This window comes from Tachypleus tridentatus, chromosome 9, assembly GCF_004210375.1.
Source record: "Tachypleus tridentatus isolate NWPU-2018 chromosome 9, ASM421037v1, whole genome shotgun sequence".
NCBI lineage: Eukaryota > Metazoa > Arthropoda > Merostomata > Xiphosura > Limulidae > Tachypleus > Tachypleus tridentatus.
In genome coordinates this window covers 79,560,243-79,580,717 of record NC_134833.1, presented here as the reverse complement: position 1 = coordinate 79,580,717, position 20,475 = coordinate 79,560,243, and the positions used below count along the sequence as shown (strand labels likewise).

Genomic DNA, 20,475 nt, shown 5'->3' with positions numbered 1-20,475 from the left:
ATTTAAATAAATTCTCATTCCTCATTCCCTATTCCATACATGGTATGGTACTCCGAAATCTCCCATACACATTTTGTTTGCCCTTAAATGGATTTCATATTGTCTTACCAATCAGAAAAACCAAAATATAGATAGTGGCAGCCCAGAAAATGAAATTTGAATCATCTACTTTTTCAATTTCTTGAGACAACAATAAATTTACAAAATCCACCAGAGAAGCTCCTCCTATCTCTTTTCGCATTTGAAGTCACACATTTTCGCAAACTTACTTGTGTAATAGACATGTTTATGGTCAATAGAAGGAGTGTATTATGAAGTACTTACATTTCATCATTGTCTATTTGTGGCTATCTGAGGTAACAATTCACAAAAACAGTTGTTGCTATGAACATTAATGGAATTTGTTTTAACATATTTATAACTTAGTTAGAAAACCAAATTAATTATAGTAGTTTGGGAGATTTTACTCTAATACCTGTTATATTGTTTTGTGCTTTAAAATGAAAACTTGAGATCACATTGAATTATCTTTTCAGCAAAAAACAGTACAAAATAGTAGGGTTACTTAAAAATGGTGTTTGTTTATTTCTGTATTTCACGCAAAGGTACATGAAGGCCATCTGTGCTAGCTGTCCCCAATTTAGCAGTCTAAGACTAGAGGGAATGCAGTTAGTTATCACCACCCACCGCTAACATTTGGGCTACTCTTTTACCAACGAATAGTGGGACTGACCATTACATTATAACGCCCCCACAGCTGAAAAGCTGAGCATGTTTTGTGCGATGGGGTTTCAAACCCGTGACCCTCAGATTACGAGTTCAGCACCTCAACAACTTGGCCATGCCAGGCCAAAATGGCAAGTGAAAATTTTGAATACAAGTTACCCATACAAAATCCATACAAATGCTTAAAATGACAGAAACATAAACTGAAAAAAGGACACAGAAATCTGCTCAATCCTGTATATCATATTTTGACCTTTTAGCTGACACTCACATGCTTAATTGATTTTATTCATACATTTCAAAAATTGCCATTGAGATATTAAAGATACATTTTGCTAAAAGATTGTTTTTGGTTTTCCTATTTGGAAATTTTTGTTCTTGAAAGCTGCTGAAAAAAATCCTATAAAGTCATTTTTTGTGCAGATTGATTGCATTGTACAAAGTAAAAAATATATATATTAAACTGTATGAAGTTCATAACAAAATTACTATAATATTTGTAATTATAATGAGTTTTTAATATAGGTAGAAATTTCAAACACTAAACTTGGCTGAATACATTTACTCTCAAACTAGCATCAATTTATAGTGATTCTTTTGGGACAATCTCCACTGCTTAATGTATGTCCTCCTTTTTTCAGCATTACAAAGAGGCAATGATGTCTAACTAAGGTTTTTAATCACCTAAACAGTACTTGGTTCTTTGAAACATAAGTATGTAAATATACAATAATTGTAAGCAAGAATATTTTGCATATCAGAGTTCCAATGACAGTCAACAAACACCTACACTGCAGAAAACTGTCGCTTATTGTGTTTGTTTATCTAAACCTAAAAATCTGTTGTTTAATCACCTAAATAGTGTAAGCCTGATATTCCATGGGACTTGTAATTTCCTTTCAAAGCTCAACAATATACAAGGGTTTGAGTGTATCAGTGCAGACACAACTTAAACAAATTATGTTTCTTAATGTTCTGATGTTGTTGCTTTATTTACTTTAATGTTAATCTATACTACTGTACATTCCACTAACAGATAGCTAGAGTGCATTTGGTATCACTTGAAGAATATTAAAATTTCAAGATTTAATTAGAGAATACTTCCTTACCACAAATAAGGTTAGGGATACAAAGAAATTTACCAAAACAAAAAAATTGGGGTTACCTGTTTCAGTATCTATAATGAAAGAAACTGAAATATGATTGCTGTCAACTTTCAGAGAAGGCCTAAAAATTTTGAGATGATGTATAAATTATTATGCATTTGTCACATTATTGGAGGAAACAAATGAAATGTTGCTTAAACATGATACTGGTCAAATCATTCAAACATTTTTAAAAAAAGTATAGAAAAAGATTCAATTACCATTTACAGATGTTTAACTGATTCAAGAATGAGATACAATATATCTACTCAGAGCATCGTAAATCTAAAGATTATGGTAACCTTCTGGACAGTCACCCTGTTATCACTCAGAACATAAAAGGATTTCTATTTACATTGCTAGTTAACAAAGCAGACACTATCATTTAACCAAAATACATACATGAAGAAAGTCCAAATGTTTTGTTTTGTTGTTTTTTTATCATCATCAAATCACAAAATAAACTTTAAAACAATAATCTGAACATATGATGGCATACCACACACAGTTTTCATTTTATTTCACCATATCAACACTAAATAACTAGTAACACGTGATTGATTGAAATAATGTCACTTGAAAATATTTAAACAATACAACATTTAGTTAATACTAACTTAAAAAAATAATGGTAAATCATCTCATCTTAAACCTTTTGTATTATTAAAAATAACTTCAAATATAACTGAAAAATGTTTCACATTTATGTCTACATATCTTACCAGGTGTAAGAAAATTAGGATCTATAGGTTTTCCTGAATTTTTACATTCTTCAACTTCAAGGTAGCTAAGTAAATGGGACCACAAAGCAGATTTCCCCTAGAAGAGAAAAATTAAATACACCATGGCAACCAATTATTTCACAAATATATCTCAGTGGAGGTTGCATAAATTAAAGATTTATGTAAAGAAAGGGGTAATTCAGGAACTTACCAACTATACTTACTTTTAAATGTACTTTAACAATTCTAATAAGGAATGAGAGTTTTATCAAATTAATTGCATGGTCATGGATAATATATTATTTTGCTGTTATTATTGTATACTGTCTTGAATAATCTTTCAGTTAGGTAATAAAAATATAAATTACTTAATCCCAAATTTTTTTAGACAGTTCTTAAAACATTACCATTAATGTGCAAGTGAAAAAGTATTTACTGATTATCCCACTGCTTTCAGAATACTGTTTTGAAACATGAATAAACTAAGGGTTTAATTTAGTTTAATTGATATCTAAAAGTAATGTTAAAGAAAGGTTAATTCCTCAGGTAAGAAGTGTAACTATCTGACAGCAAACCACATACTCAGTGGAGTATTTCCGTTTCTTAAGAAACATTTAAAAACTGTGCCATTTTTAAAAATTACAGTGTTAAATGATACAGTTTGCTTGAAACTAAAAATTACAAACATCTTTTACTGTAAACCATGATATGAGCATGTCATTACATAAAAACCTCTACCTGATCTGACTACAATGAAAGAATTTACATACAACACCCCACTTGCTTTGACATCCGACTGTGACTTCCCATATAAGACAACTTAACTGATTTGATCAAACCACAAATTCTCACATTATAAAATATGATATGATTTTCACACAATAACCAACATATAATGATTGTACAAACCATGACACTACAAAACAACTTTCTGCTTTGACTATAAGCCATGAATACATACTCAACAATCTGAGCGTTTTGATTATAAGCCATTATTTTCCATACTTCTCAGCTACTTTGACTGTAAGTCATGTCTCTGTGTTCAACAGTCTACATGCTTTGATTATAAGCCATTATTCCCTATACATCTTACTGACTATAAATCATATCTTTACACTCAACAGTCCACATGCTTTGATTAAGCTTCAAATTATATTGCAAAATCACCTGCTTTGATTGTAAACCATGACTCCAAACACGTTCTAAGAGATCACATAAACTGGCTATCATTGTATTCTCTTCCAGGCCTGTAATACTTATTTCTCCATGGCCTAGTTCTACTGCTTCTTGTCCCATCTTTTCAACCAGCATTCTTTTTGTCTGAAGTTAAGTGCATTCAATGGAAATTATTTTTCACATACTATAAACTGAAAAAATGATATGTTTACTGTGTAAATATTGCCAGTGCAAACAGCCGCAGAAATATTTGAGGAAAAGAAATTTACATGTAAAAACTTAATTTTTACCAGCTTTTCATACCTTGATACTTACATCTACTTATTACATAGGCACCAGAAAAATGCCTTGCATAGAATGACAAGATTTGCCAATACAAAGAAAAATCATATTGTTAAAAGATATGATATATTCCTTTCTGACATATGTATTTTTTGTAATGTTCAATAAGACACCCTTGTAAGTTGATTCAAAAAACTTTGATTCTGTACAGCTAAAATATGAAAATACAAAATCATGTACTTTTAATAAATAATTGTTTGATTGTTTTATTAGAAAACAGGATTGTACATATTAGTTTACAAAACTGCTCTACACACACACACACAAAAGAAAAAAAATCAAGACTAAATAATTCTATGAATTTGTTATTAAACTAATGATCATTGTTAACGAGATCTGTGAAATGCTTATTAAATTATTCAGTTTTTTGTCTTTAATCATGTTAAAATTCAATTCTTCCCTATCATAAGAATACGTTAATATTCCAAAACATTTTAGGCTTTTATTCATCTGATGATATGAATCTTATATTTTTAAGATCACAAAGTTTCTCAAAAATGTTCCCTTAAAATATTATATAAACACCTAATACACTTGGCTTTTAAACTTAAAATAGCTTTCATAACTATCACCAACACATCTTTGCAAACTTCCCATTAAGTTGAAATTACACACTGAACACATTGTTAAAATATATATAAAATACAAACTATGGTAAAGAATGAAATGACTTACTAGTTCACTTACTCTCATTTTGCATTCTTTAAGTAAGGCCTCTACAAATTTCCAGTTTGTTCGGGCAATAATGGCAGGAGACATGTCTGAAAGTTTAGGATGGCGAACTGACTTGCTTCGAGCTTCTTGGATATAACGCTAAAAAGAATATTCATACACTTACTTTACCCATTCTTATACACAAAACATATAGATATAAATCATACTTGAAGGGTCTAAAGGGTCAGCTGTGCCTGATTGGATTACATTTGTTGATTGAATTTTGTGCAAGGCTACTCAAGGGCTAGCCATCCCTAATATTGAAGTGATAGACCAGAGGGAAGGCAGCTAGTCAACATCATGTACTGCTAACTTTTGGACTATGCTTGTGAGAAAAAATAACAGGATATGACCATTATTCTTATTAGACACACCTGGCCACACAAAATAGTGTAATTTTTTCTTTCCTTTTTAGGCAGTAACATGTCACAAATCTCAGAATCTCTGTTCCATAGCCTGGCATATTAACTATTGAGCTGCACTTGCCCCTAAAGTTTTGTGAAGACAAAACCAAGACCAGTTTGACTGACACATCAGCTCCTGCTTGCTATGAATGTGCTTTAATAAACTACATGACTCAACCAATATATATACTTCAATCTTCTATGTAATTAACTCATTAAGACAAAAGCTTAGTGCTAAGTTATGACAACCTTCTTTGAAAGTTATCCATCTACTGTTAATTATAGTTGAAAATGCTGAGATTTGTATTTGCTTAAACAAGTTGCATTTGTCATTGAATACAAATGTGCCACCTTAACACTTTCTGAAAAAATGGTTTGGAATTTTTCCCACACAAAATGTAATTTTCTAAACTTTATTTAGATGTCTTCCAATATACAAATAATAATTTTGACAACAGATTTGAAACTAATATTTTTTTTATTTATATATAAACCAACAAGTTGCAACTTTAATTTACATAATGTTGTTATTCTGAAAACAACTATTGAAGCTATTATAATGCACATTTGTTATAGATAAACCAGTTATTATTATTCTTACAAGAACTAACTCTTAAAGCTATCATAATACACGTTTGCTATACGTAAATCAGTAAATTTTCTTTGATATCATTTAAATTACAGTTACAGAGCTATGGTTAATACTGACTTATGTTTCAGATTCCCATAAAGATTATATTTTAATGACAGCTTAATTCTTTCCTCTTGCAGCAAAAATACTTTTTATATAATACAAACTTCCTATAGTTCAATTATGTAAATTAAATAAACTTCAAAACATCATTTTGAGAAATGGTTAGTGAATTCAATACATATGTTAGAAAGAAAGATTTAAGTAATAAGTGATTAACAAAAGTGAAACAAGAGTGGTAGTGCAGTTAGACAAAAACAGAGAAGTGAGTGCATTAACACTAAATTTTTAGTACTCACTCTCCATAATCTGGCATGCTTCTCGGCTACCTCGTACTAGTCATAAACATAAATAAGTATATGGAAATATCTGGTTATCAAATAGCTAATAATTCCAAACATTTTATTCTATGTTTCAAAAATAAATTAAAAGAAATATTTCATAAAATCTACTATTTTACAAAAAATGGGATATCTAGTTTATGAGCTTAACAATTACATAATATGAAGGATTTATCCATTTACTCCAGTACAAAAACTATCTCTTAACTACAGTATATTATGAATACTAAACAAAAAATAGAAAGTTCAAAGGTGATTAAGGAATATACTTAAAATATATTAAAATTTATTAATACATTCAACATGTACTGATTAAATTTTTTTTTATTATGAGTAAAATAAAATAAAAATTTACAGCATTACAGATACCTTAATTATTAAATGATTAATTGGTGTAGAAAATTGAGATCTCTAAAATTAACTAAAACTGGAAAAAATATTAGCTCTTAAATTACTTCTCCAACAGCAACAATTACAAATGTTACCTCTTTTTGGTCTGTATTTAGTTGAAGATGCTCTGCATGCTGCATTTGTCTGTCTTTTTTTTTCCACTGTGCATTAGATCTTTTCTTAGATCTAAAATATAGGTATAAGAAAAATGATTTTTCACAACTGGTGTGCTTAAGAAATTTTACACTTTTCTTTGAAATAAACTAATCTTCCTAACAGGTTTTTTTTCATATCTTAAAAAAATGTTTTCCTATAAAAAGTGACAGTTTCACATGTTATTTCTACACATCTATCAAAAGCCTTTTTGACAGTCTTATCTGTTTTTTTATTCACTTCCTGCAATACCTGAAAAGCACTATTTGAGTGTAAAGGATCCACCTCAATCAGTTTCCATACAAAGTCTAATACATCAGGAAAGTTAATATATTTAAGAAGAAAAAAAAGTTTTCCAAGCATCAAAATAACTAAAGAAATAAAAACGAGAATTAGAATAATAAACAAACCCGAACAAAATCATATATTGCCAAAGTTAGGCTGCTAGCATTGACAAAAAAGGAAAGCTGTATGTGTTCAGATTTGCTGAGCTACACTTTATTCATAGCATTAAGATCCTATAACATTATATTACTTGCTAATAAATTTTCTCCTTTTAAGTATTTCTTTTGAAAGTTTCTTTCCAAACAATATTTTAAAATTCCAATGTGCAAAAACATTATTATATAGCAAAAACAATTTTAAATTAGAGAGAGTCACTGATCATGTTTCTTTAACATCTGAAATCATATTCTGATTAATGCAAAAAAATCAAACTGACCTAATATGGGCAGGCTCCCGATTCAATACAGAGACATCCAGTGGAGGAAAGTGGCCTACAATGTGTCGTCTTCTACTTATTACCTCTGATGAAACTTCTAAGGCTCGAGGTGAGGAAGCTGTAACATCAGCAACTGAGGCCCGTTTATCTATGACAACTTCTGAAATATAACAATAAACAACAAACTGAAAACATTTCAGAGTTTTATCAGCATTGCAGTCGCTAACTAGATAGTAATAACTTTTAGAAAACACTTATTAATGTGAAAAATTATATTTAAAGAAGATTTCATGATGAACTTTTTCTTTAATTACTAATTTCACAGAAAAGCTTTTGTTTGTAATGTAAAATTATAGTTACTTAATTATATCACGTACTCAATACTAGTTACCTATAATCATAGATTAAATTGATTAATATCACATAAAATAATAAACTGAAATTAGTGCATTTGGTTATTAACAGTTTTTTCATTATTCAAATTATCTTAGTAATAGAAGATTGCCATTACAAATTTTCATTACAATTTTCAAGTAACTGAAGATCCTTCACCTTAATCAATTAGTCATGACTCATAAAAACAATTGAGTAATTAAAATACGTGTTTGATTATTCCAACTATCCAAGTCTCACATGAGAATAATTTATCAATTGAAAGTAATCAATTAATTAGCCTCACAATTAAATGATTATTAAATTCCACTAATTGCCTAGCCCTACATATAAACAATACTTAAGTGAAAAGAAATGTAAAAATCTTATCATAAAATGTTTTACTGAGAACTCCTATCATGCATTCAAGTAACAATGTCACCATGAATTAAATGTCACTTAGACTTATATGGTTATGTCACATGAAAATACAACTAATCAGGTAAAATATTTTTCATTGTTAAGTTGTAAAAATACTTATCACTTCCAACTAGTTTTATCAACATTGTAATATTTTGTCCTGTTCTTGTAAGTGCACAAGACAACATTTATATTTCAAAATTTCTGTTTTACTTTCCTTTAAAATACCCTTTAAAATAATACTATAACTGTGACATTCAGAGTTAAATTTTTGTTCTGATATTTATTTAAAGTTTCCTTTTCATTACGTAACAAAAAAACTGCTAAATCAAATTTTGATTTTCTTTCTGTCTCCCAACTGTAACTTTCATTTGAGAAATAGAAATATTTAATCTTCCCATTTATGTAAGTGAATCTGTAAACATAAAAAACACAACTGCAAACACCTGATCTTTCTAAATGCTTGTTACTTATTTCTGGCTCAAAAAAGATCAAAATAAGAATTTCTAAAATTAGTGTCACCAAAAACTGTAGAAGTGCACATTTTGTTTTACAGTTCCTAAGTTCCTAAAGCTAAAGAAATTATAAAAATATCACCTGGATATTAAGATTATTTTCTTTCTCACACTCTGTTTGCTATAGATATTCCATTCTTCCATATATAGATGATAGCTTCTAAACATTTAGTTATTAGTTTCCTTTTGGAATGCAGCAAGTAAACAATAGCATGGTTGTGCAAAGATATAAATGATTAGCCTAAATGTTGAATATAAACCTCCCTTTACAGGACAATTATTTATTTTATGAGACAAATAATATGCACTGAACAAATTCAAAACATTTTGAATAGTTGTCTGGAGTACAACTAATAACCAGACTTTGATTGTCCTGCATAAAAAAAAAGAAAAGAGCTTGCCCCTCCATATGTAAACATTCCCCCCCCCTAAAACTGTTCCAAGTTTTAACAGTGTTTGCCGAGATTGTCACACATCAGCAATGATAGATGAAAACATAAAATAAGCAACTACGAAGTTTATAATTGCAGTGCCTTTTAACAGTTTCACATTGTATATTCACTTGTGGCTCAAACACCTTGGAAATACTGCAAAATACTCATCATTAATACAAATGTTCTATCTTTTAACAATTTCAATAATTATCAGAAGTAAGCCAGCTCAGGTAAAATGGTGGGATACAGTAAGAGAATCACTACCAGAACCTCCCAAAAATACCAAAGCAAAAATAACACAATAATTTGCTGAATGTTATGTACCAGGTGTTCATAGAATTTACTTCCTTACTATCATTAGCAATAAGTTAACATGGGTACATTGTGTTCTTTACACAGTAAGACTTTGTTTACATCTGTAATAGCACATACAAAACTACTATTTTCTTCATTTGTATCTTCATATATGTTGCACCCATTCCTATCACCCAATTCTTACAGGATAGGCTAAGACAAAAAGTCTTACCACAGTAGCAGTTATTTCACGCACACAGAAACTCAACTTTCAGTACACTCAAAATGTCCACATATTTATTTTTTCTCAATATTGGAGACATTTCTTCTCAGAAGCCACATCTATATATTTCAAATGAAAGAGACTGATAATTTTTCACCTCTCCAATGGAATAATGACCTTCCACCCAGAAAAACCTATCACACAGTGAGCAATTTGTTGAACTATGACACGTAGCACATTGCATTTTGAATAGGGAAGTTACTAATGCAGAGATTTCTTCCAGAATGTGCATATGTTTAGGAAATTTCCATTCATTTTTTACAGATCTCTTGGAAGACAGACTATGAACTCAGCCTGGTAGTATGGTGTGTACAGCCAAAAGTAGTGTGTTTCTGTAAGTTTCTGTGCCAATATGGACTCGTGGATTGAAACACATACCTCAGAAATGGAAGCCGTTGTGTGCACATATTCAGAAATCAAAGAGTCATTCAAGAGAAATATTAAAATAGCATGCGAATTATCACTTCTTTAATAACATTCTCACATTGCTTGCATTCCACTGTATCTTTCCAATTCAATACTGAAATGTCCATACAAGGCAATACATGAAGCTTTGAAGCCTGAAATAATTTGGTTGTGCAACAAGTAACATCAGTCATTAAATTGTACAGCATTTGGTTGTCCAACAGAACTTCTTGTCATCTCAAATGACCACTGAATTTGTTCACTTATATAAGAACAAATGAGAGATTCTGATGATTCTTTAATTATAGAATCTGTGTAGTCTGTTGAACAAACATATGTGTTGTGTAAAATACAAATTAAACACTACATCACATAGTGGTTCTTTATTTTACTAGAAAACATTAAACTTAGGTTAAATGGATTTCAATGATTTTCATGCTTTAAGTTTGAAATGCTTAAAATATTGTGACACTTGTAAATTATGAATTTTCGTGAAAATATAGAAATGATAATGTACTTTCTATGAGCTAGAAAATGTTAAAGCAAGATAAACTTTTTTAATTTAACCTAATCTTTTAACAAAATCTACAACTTTCAGTATTTTGTTTAAATATCTTCAATGCATTACTACTTTACCAATCAATTAGATATGAGGTTTAAAACTTATATTTTACTAAATATTCTTTTACTAATAATTAATATAATTAAGTTACAAAACAACTGTTTCTTCAAAATATACAATAATTTACTGATGGTACAACCAACCTGTATCCCTGAAAGTTGCACATGGTTCATAACAAGGCGCTCTAATAAGAGAATCTCTGTGCCTATCCCGAATCAACTTTATTCGTGAATCAAACACCTGTGAAACCAAGTTAAATAAAGTAATGGAAATTAAAATGTAGTATGTCTATTGAAATTATAATAACTTCAAATTTATGCTTCATCAATACATAGAATACTGCTTTGATACATAAAGCTGTGATTTCACAGCAAACATACCTACTGATTAGATACACACTTTTAATTCAATACAATGTCTTGCCACATACAAGATGCAACAATTTTAAACAAGCAAACTCACCATCATAGATATTATAACTTTGACTTGATGCTTTTCTTGAGATTTGCATATAGGTAACATTTCATTCAAATTATGGTCACTTTTCAAACATTATTAAAACTACTACACAGTAATAAAATAAATTAAAGATCGTAGTATTTTTCCATTCTAATGTAAGAAAACAAATACAAATTTGTCAAAACATTTAATTTTTACATATATGTTGAAAAGTCCATCATAACCTTAAAAACTAATCTACATTTTTCTTTTTTTTAATGTATAAATGTTCAATCACGCATGATTGGTATCTTAGGTAAAAATAAAAACAACCTTTAAATAACTATCTGGCTCCTCCCACTGAGACATAATTTTGTTGTCGATCAAAGTAGCAAACATTTGAGACTCAATAAAACGAGAAAGAAATGGAAGATGAGGTTCTGGTTGATCAGAGAGAAATGAGGTTTTGTCAAAGTTCTGCATGCTTTCTCTTGAATTAATCCACTGTTCCACATCTTGCTGTAAACAAAAAGATCAAACTGAGCAATCTGAAACAACCTTCAATGCTAACAAAAACCCAGTAACTGGAAATTAGAAGAAACACAAACACAGTGGACAATGGAAATTAAAAAAAAACATATATTGTATAGAATCAATAGCTATATATGACAGTCAAAACAGATGTTATTAAAATATTTAGCCTTCATGTGAAGAGACAAGAGGTGAAGGGTAACCAGCTAGTCACTGTTTTATCTGCTACAAAATATATAAATGGTCTGCTAACAACTGAATTGTGTATTTAATGAATTTTGAGAATGTCATCAGAAATAAAATATTTTTCCTCACAGAGAATCTGGATATAGTTGACTTAATTCTAGGATTTAATTAAATATTAGATATATGCTAACACTACGTTAATTTGCTATTTGTATATAGTTCCAAACAAACTGTTCATGTAATCAGTTGCAGTTTTGTATGGCTTCAAATAATTTAGAGAAGGTTTCACCAATCATGTTTCAAGTAGTTTATTAAGACTTTCTCTCTTAAGCGTTCATACTGATTTCTAACGTAGTGGAAAAATCTAAGCATGATGAGCAGAGAAAGAGAAATTTTTATTCTGCCACAAATTGCCAATTTATTATAAGACTGACAAGTTCAGCTGTTGTTGGTGATACCAACTTCTACATTATTTGTAAACATAAAAAATGTTTCTGATTTCTCTGAATTGGGAATAAAATGAAATGTTTTCTCTTTTTTTTATGTGCATACATACAAGTGTACTGATGCAGAGATTAGAAAGTCAACAAATATTATCATTATGATACAATATCATACAATTTGGCAATAATGTAAAAAACAAAACAAAACAACTGTACATTGTACAAGGATTTTACTAAAAGAGTTAGCTAGACTACTGAAACAGTTATCCATATTTACTTTCAGTTTTTCTTCTCTATGGATTAGCTATTTTCCTACTTGCTTGAAAACACTCCAAGTGAGAAAGAAAAGAAAGCAATAATTTACCTGATATGTTCAACAAAATTTGTTTTATGAAAGATATACATTTTTATCATAAATAGAAGTCTGCTGAAGATATTTAACATAGATGGTGATTTTGGAGTATTAAATGAGGAATACAAAAATACCAACACATCACTAAATGATATAGTGTGTGACAATTACAAATTTCATAAATATACAAGTTTTGAAAAAAAATATTATGACACATCTTTCTAACAAAAAAGTAAACATGAGAATAATAGCAAAGGTTAGAATTCATAGACTTCCCTCACCCCCAACGTTTGCTAGCACCAGCACAAACCATCTCTCTCTTTCTCTCTCTCTATCTAATCTTGCTAAGTTGGCATTAAGATAAAAAATATAAACTATTTTCACAAGGAAATTGTATATGAATATAAAAATCAAATTCACATACAAAATAGAAACCAAATAAAATTGGTATGCACAAAAGCAGACAGTGTCTAATACTGTAAAAATTCAATAAGTTTAACAGATACAATTTACTTGCACATACTTAATTGATTTATCAATTAAGTGAATAATGAATAAAACTAACCTGACTTGGCTGAATAACAAAATGATCGTAAGAGTTGAACATTTGAATGAACCTATTCAGGAAGACTTCACGAATTGCATTATTAAACTTAAGATCTTCCATATACTGTTGTCCATTTCCTAGTCCTTTACTAATAGCTGATTTGTTACTTCTATCAGAATCATGCTTCTTTGGTTTTTGTAAGTCTTCAAAAGATGTTATAACTCCTGAAATGTACAAGTCCAATAAAATAAAAGGTATTTGAATAAATGTTCTATTTACTTTGTGCAAATCTTTCAAAACTTGAAAACCTTTAGACAATATCTATCATATTACGTGCATGAGCGTGTGTGTGTGTGTGAAATTGATTTGAATCTTTTGTATTTACATTAAAGAATTATGCTTGTATATTAAGTTAAAAAGAAATCAAACTTAGCTCATTATAAAAGTAGATAAGTAGCTAACTGATTAGATCAATGTTAGCAAAATCAAACTGGGCAAACATCTCTTTCAGAAGTTAAGTATTTCATTCTAAACAATCTATCAAACCCCAAGTAATATCTGAAAAAAGTTCTTTTTCACAATTTGGTATACTGTCAATTTAAACAATTAATGTAAACAAACAAGAATTGAATGTTAACAAACACAATATTTATATCAAAATGCAGACTGGCTCAATTCTTGAAACTAAAAATTATAAAAACAAAGGCTTATAAATTTTTAAACCATAAGTAACTAAAAATAGCAGTTAAAAAAAGGAAAAAAATTGGTAAACAAAACAAATAGTATATGAGTGGCAAGAAAATTTGGTATGAAAAAATTAAGATGAACTATACAATATTTAATATTCAAGGTTAAAAGATAAGATTTCAAGATAACTATTTTAAATGTCATCACATGAAAGTCAGAGAAAACTCACATACATAAACCTGTATTCAAAGTTTATTTATAAAAAGAGATGTGATCAGTATGTTTTAGAGGAAATGCCTTGAGTAATTCAAAGGTCATCATGAAACCAGTAAAACCCTGTCTCAAGCCATCAAAGCAATAGTTCAGAGTAACAAAGTCAAAAAACAGTTTCACACTCAAACATTTTGTTTATTTGCATTTAACCACAAAGCTAAACTAATGCAAAATAAAAGTTGTATTAACAAAATTAAGAGCATAATTACTTTCTAGAACATTGATATCAATTTAAAAAATTAGAATATGATTTATTTATAAGTACACACATTTCACTCTACAAACTAACTTTCCAGACATAGACGAAGTGTCAACGATATCCATAACATTTACAAGCAACCAGCACAACTTCCCTATTCAACAAACTTAATATTATATGGTAGCAACTTAAAAAACTTGTATAATTTAATCAGTTTTTATCAATATTTCTATGTAAAGTTTCCAAAATTTTTTACAAGATTGTTTGACAAAATATTAAAAATACTTCTTTTCTTCAAAACAATTTCAATTTTTATTCGTCATTCAAAACGTTAGTACTTTATAACAATAAAAATCTATTTCTGATAGATACTTACCTTCTATCACCCAAAACTACCTCAATCTTGATTTGCTCTCTAAGTATTGCTAATATTTTTCAATGGCACTCCAATCTTTTATACCCCTCCATTTTTTGTTCAATTGCAGCAACGTGTGGTGATCATGTGACTACTCTTCATCAATCATGCTATGTCACTATACTAGTGCAGGCAACTCCCTCTACTGTTGCAGCACAATCTCACTTTCTGATACAGTACTTTCCTCCTTTCACAAGATTACTTATTTTTTTCAGTGCTGCCCTCTACATGTAAACTTTTTCTTTTGCTACTATTGCAGTACCATCTTCACTTTTGCTGATAGCCAGATACAAGCAAGAAACATAAGCAAATCAATGGAAAGAAAGGGCAGAAAGTGGGTGAGAAAAAATAACTACATTTTTAGTGTTAAGTTCTGAAATAGTGCTCCCTCCTCTCACTCAAAGCTAAAATTCCACATTGCAAAGATGGAGGAGCCAGTGAAGATGCAAAAGTAATAAAACAAACAGAGAACAACTGCCACAAAAAATACAGGTGTGCCACAATCATAAAAGAAGCATACCTGTGAGATATAGCACTGCTTCTGAAATAGGTATGCTATTTGCCAATTATATATGCAAAAACGGCTCGTTTGGGTTGAGAAAATATTTTACGTAGAAGAACACAAACGTTGTTCGCTCTTCTATGTAAAATATTTTATCAACCCAAACAAGCCGTTTTTGCATATATATTTCTCTACAAGTGGGTTTTCTCGACATCACTAATTATTTGCCAATTAACAAAGTAACATACACAGACCAGAACTCAATAAAATAAGTACCATGCCATGCAATACTGATTCTACACATGGATAACAAATAATATGAATGATGACAACATGTGTAAAAAACATGAGAACATGAGAGAATCATAGTTAGATTTGAAGAAGATACCTGCAATCAAATATAAGAATACACAGCAAGGGCTAAAGGATCGTAACTGAATATGAATAGACCAAGTGCAGTTTGCTTGAACAAAAATATCCATGGGCAGCACCTTAGGATACATCAGATTATGCCAACTGTGGTCCATACATTCAAAAACAACAGTGTAAGCACCTTGCACAAGACCAAGATCAACAAGTAAATTCAGTAAAATTCATAAAATGAAATTAATGTAAAACAAACAAGGTTAAAAAATAAATAAATAAATAGCATAAAACTAATGTTTACATCTAGTCTACAATGTCAAGAGAAAAACTACAGTAATTCAAGTTGTAAAGGACTTTCTGTAGCGTGACTGTAATAATCATAACTTGCCAAGAAGACTAACAGTAAGTACAAAAACCACTGTCAGTCACCTGAAGTTGGCCTTTCCAGTCCTGGTTTCGAGTTACTTACAGTTAGTTTCTAATTTCAAATTGAACTAGATGAACTGTGATTTTTAAAAGAGAGCCACATTAAAAAGGTGTAAAGTATATATTAAAAAACTTAAATGGCATTAAAAAGATTAATGGCCTTTAAAAAAACTAAAAACAGTATCAAGGTGGACAGTGTCACCATCACCAATAACACTGTCTAACGTTATTGACAAACCTTGGGACAGAACATGCTTAAAATGGTGCCGTCGTTGTGAATCATAACGATGATGACAGGAAAGCAAAATGTGGCTTATTGTGACCTAAGTGTTACACAGACTACCCATTGATGTATCAGTTCCAGATAAAAGAAAAGGATGAGTTAAAAAACTGTGACCAATGCGTATTCTAGTTAGAACAACTTCCTCTTTCCGAACCTTATGGAAGCAAGACGGCCAAAGTCCAATATAGGGTTTTACTTGGAAAAGCTTGTTTTCGCGTTGCTCACTCCAAGTGGACTGCCAGCTGGCATGGAGCCGAGCTTTGAATATAGTACCATAGTCCATGTATGGGACAGGCACAGCGATGATAGTGACAGAGCAGATAGACTTAGCTACAGTGTTGGCAAGCTCATTCCCTCAAATACCCGGTATCCAAAAAAACTGGATAGAAGTATATGTTAAAGAGAAATGGGCCAGTCGGTTTTGAATATTGGCGAGAACAGGGTGTGAACCAACATGAAGCAATTCCAGGTCCAATAGAGAACTAAGTGAGTCAGTACAAATCATGCAGTTTGAGTACTACTTAGCTTCTATGTGATCCAGGGCAAGAGAAATGGCACACAGTTCAGCAGTGAACACAGAAGCTGTAGAGGGGATTCTGTACAAAACCACCAAACCACAACAAACCATGGCAGAGCCCACACAGTCACCTGATTTCGAACCATCTGTATAAATATGAATGGAAGGATGGTTCGAAAGATGTTCAGCAAATAACAGACAGTATTTCCAATTGAGAGTGTCTGCTTTTCTCAGATGACAGTCACATCTGGGGACTGTAAGAAGCCATGGTGAGATGGGCTGACCAGTGGATACAGCAATGTTATCCAAGGACAGACCCAATTCATTTAACTGTGCCTGGATACTAGGCCATAAGGAGCAATGACAGACCGTCTGGTCTGAAAAAGCACGGCCCATCGACGAAGGAAAACACAACCCCAGGTGGGATGCTTTGGTAAGGAAAGAAGTTTAGAAGCATACAGTAAAGACAGTTACAAACAGCGGAGGTGCAAAGAAGGTTCATGAGACTATGTATATGCTCTGAACTGGGGAAGTGCAGAAAGCCCCAGTGCAGAGCCAAAGTCCTTGATGATGAATAGGGTCTAGCATCTTTAAGGCCGATGGTCTGGCAGAGCCATAGACCAGTGATCCACAGTTGAGTTTCGATCAAATAAGAGTACAATATATCTTTAGCATAAAATGTTGATCTGCTCCCCAAGTTGTGGTAGAGAGGACACGGAGAATGTTCAGTGCTCTTGTACATTTTACCCATAGTTGCTTGATGTGTGGTATGAAAGTTAGCTTACAGTCAAAGATAAGCCCCAAGAAGTTAGTCTCAAAAACCACAGGCAGCACAACTTCACCAATACGGAGTTCAGGATCAGGATCTGAGTGAATAGCCCGTTGGTGGCAAAAGTGCATGCAAACGGTTTTAAAGAGAGAAAAGGTAAAGCTGTTTGCTGTGGTCCACTTCAGTAAATGATTGAGGGCAGTCTGTAGCTGCCACTCAATATACCTCATGTTCAACGACAGAAAAAGGCATGAAAGTCGTTGACATAGAGCCCGTTTGCAACAGTGAGAGGGAGTTGTTCAGTGATGGCATTAATTTTTTACTCTAAAGTGTGACACTCAAAACACAGCCCTGAGGGACACCAAGTTCCTGTAGAAAAGAACAGAAAGGTATCGAACCCACATAAACTCGGAATCTCCTCTATTTCTTCCAACAATTTAGGGCAAGAATGAAAATAGGATGGGTGAGAGCCAATGCAATTGATGCAATGAGGGTTTGTTTCACACTCATAGGCATCATAGTCCTTGTTACTGCAAGGAGCACACTTCAAAAAACCATGACATGACATCTTCGAGTGTCTGAACAGTTGACAGTGGAAACATTGGAGAGGGTTTGGAATGTATGGCTGTACTCTGCAATTAAGATAACCTGCCTTGATGGTGTCAGGTGGACATGGTGATGTAAATGTCAGAATGAGGACACTGAACAGCACTATAATTCCATCTTTGCGAGCGGAGATACGCCTTACTGCAGAAACTCCCTGGGTGGAGAAACCAGCAAGTATCTCCAGCTCTGGGATGTTCTTCAAATCCCTCTTGACAATAACTCCTCATGATGAATTCAAAGTAACATGAGGTGTAACCTCTATAGGTATATCCCCAATAGCCTTTGAATGCAACAGGAGTTCACTGTGTTGAGATGTGGATGTTTCCACCAACATGTTACCAGATTGAAGCTTTTAACTGACTGTGGAGGGCCAGCAAGTCCCTCTAGTCCCTTTTGTATGAAAAAGGGAGACATTTGCCCTAAAGGTTTGTCTGAAAGTGAGTGCAATATAAGAAAATGAGGTACAACAGGTGGTACGGATGGTGAGGATTGCTGCTCAGAATCTTCAAGACGTGGTTGTTTACCTATAGACTGTTTTTTCACTATTTTTAATTGGGGTATCCATAATAAAGAAAGGGAAATTTTTGTGCCCACTGACCCCACTCACCATGGAGCCCTAAGATGGGACACACTACAGTGTCAAACAAGGACACTACAGCAACACCAGGGTTTTGTGAGCTCTATACCCAAACACCAGCATCAGATATAATGTCCACAACACCTGTTGAGAACATCCAACACTGGTACTTGGTTGACCCAAGGGGGCCACCCATCTACAGAAATTCAAGGCCAAAGTAGTGTGTTAGGGTTGGACCCTTCAACCACCAGGATCCTCTCCTCCCCTTCACGGGTTGCCATGCACAGTGAACACGTGGGTGGATGTTTAGATCCCAGAGGAGGTAAAATGAAAGAACAGAACCTTCCCTGGAAGGTCGCCTCACCACGTACAGGAATCCACACCGAGGGGGTAAGAGGTGAAAAGTACCATACAAAAATAATTTCCACAAAGGAGTTATATTCCTCTTTACAAAAATTGTCACATGAAAGGAAAACTGTCAGCTGGAAATAAGACACAAACTCCCCATGAACTAAAGCCTGTGCTTCTCCACAAGACATCATCGACCCTGAAACTTGAGGAATAGTATTTTATTTATGGCAGGAATTTCAACATCTGCGATATAAAATCTAAAATTCATATAAACAAAGTGGAATTTGGAAACAGAAACATTTCTGAAACAAATAAGGAGAAACAATGGAAATCAAACACAAAAAGTCGAAACTTGAAATTCAAACTAATGTAACGTTGTCGCCAAGCATGATTAAAATCTTGTAGTCAGATGGGGAATGAATTAAACCACATCTGTACATTAGAATGCCAATTGAGAGGTTACAATTTTTCTATACTGAAAACATATTTGCAATAGATACTTAGATGAGGTATTCTTATCTCTTTATTAGAATTATTACATTCCAACATCTCTCTCATGTGTCATCTATTAACCAATGGTAGCATAGTATGCCAATGTGATTCTTCATCCTGGTGTATAATTCATAAGACACAATGGTGAAATTGTGAGGTGTTGAGCAGCTAGGATGCATCCAACTGTACTCAGCAAGTCAACTGCATCAGAACATCCTCTACAGGGTACCCACATCCATGCAATGGTAGGAAGAAGATCATACCATCTTCCACTCCAGCTAAAGAATTAAGGATTAATATCCACTCTAGAAGCTGGATGGCTAGTTTTGATTGCTGTAGGTTGTTGATCCTTGTGTATAACCCAGGTATTGAGTTTTTGCATAAGTTGATTAGTTCACTCAAATTCAACGCCTCAGCTCTGGGAACCAATGTTCACACTAAAGTATAATAAGGGCTCGCAACAAAAAGAGGTGAACTGCATGTGCAATGGATCAATTCCAGCTGGTATAGAACATTTGAAAGGAAGCCATATCAAACATTAAGTTAATAGATCAACCCAAGTGTACAAGTAAATGAACAGTAATGGAAAGTGCCAAGGACTCCTGTACTCTAATCTAAGAAGGGGGTGGATAAGAATGCAATGGA

The 20,475-nt window shown here is 32.1% G+C and overlaps 1 protein-coding gene across 1 annotated transcript in view; it reads right to left on the bottom strand.

The window, feature by feature from the left end:
• The window catches only part of LOC143225579 (DENN domain-containing protein 5A-like), an 88,975-nt gene that overhangs the window by 31,987 nt on the left and 36,513 nt on the right, over positions 1–20,475 (bottom strand). Inside the window, 9 exon segments of the mRNA XM_076455277.1 lie at positions 2,594–2,690; positions 3,761–3,913; positions 4,799–4,924; positions 6,220–6,255; positions 6,747–6,837; positions 7,526–7,685; positions 11,014–11,110; positions 11,642–11,827; positions 13,386–13,591. Of these exon segments, the coding sequence (XP_076311392.1) occupies positions 2,594–2,690; positions 3,761–3,913; positions 4,799–4,924; positions 6,220–6,255; positions 6,747–6,837; positions 7,526–7,685; positions 11,014–11,110; positions 11,642–11,827; positions 13,386–13,591 (1,152 nt within the window).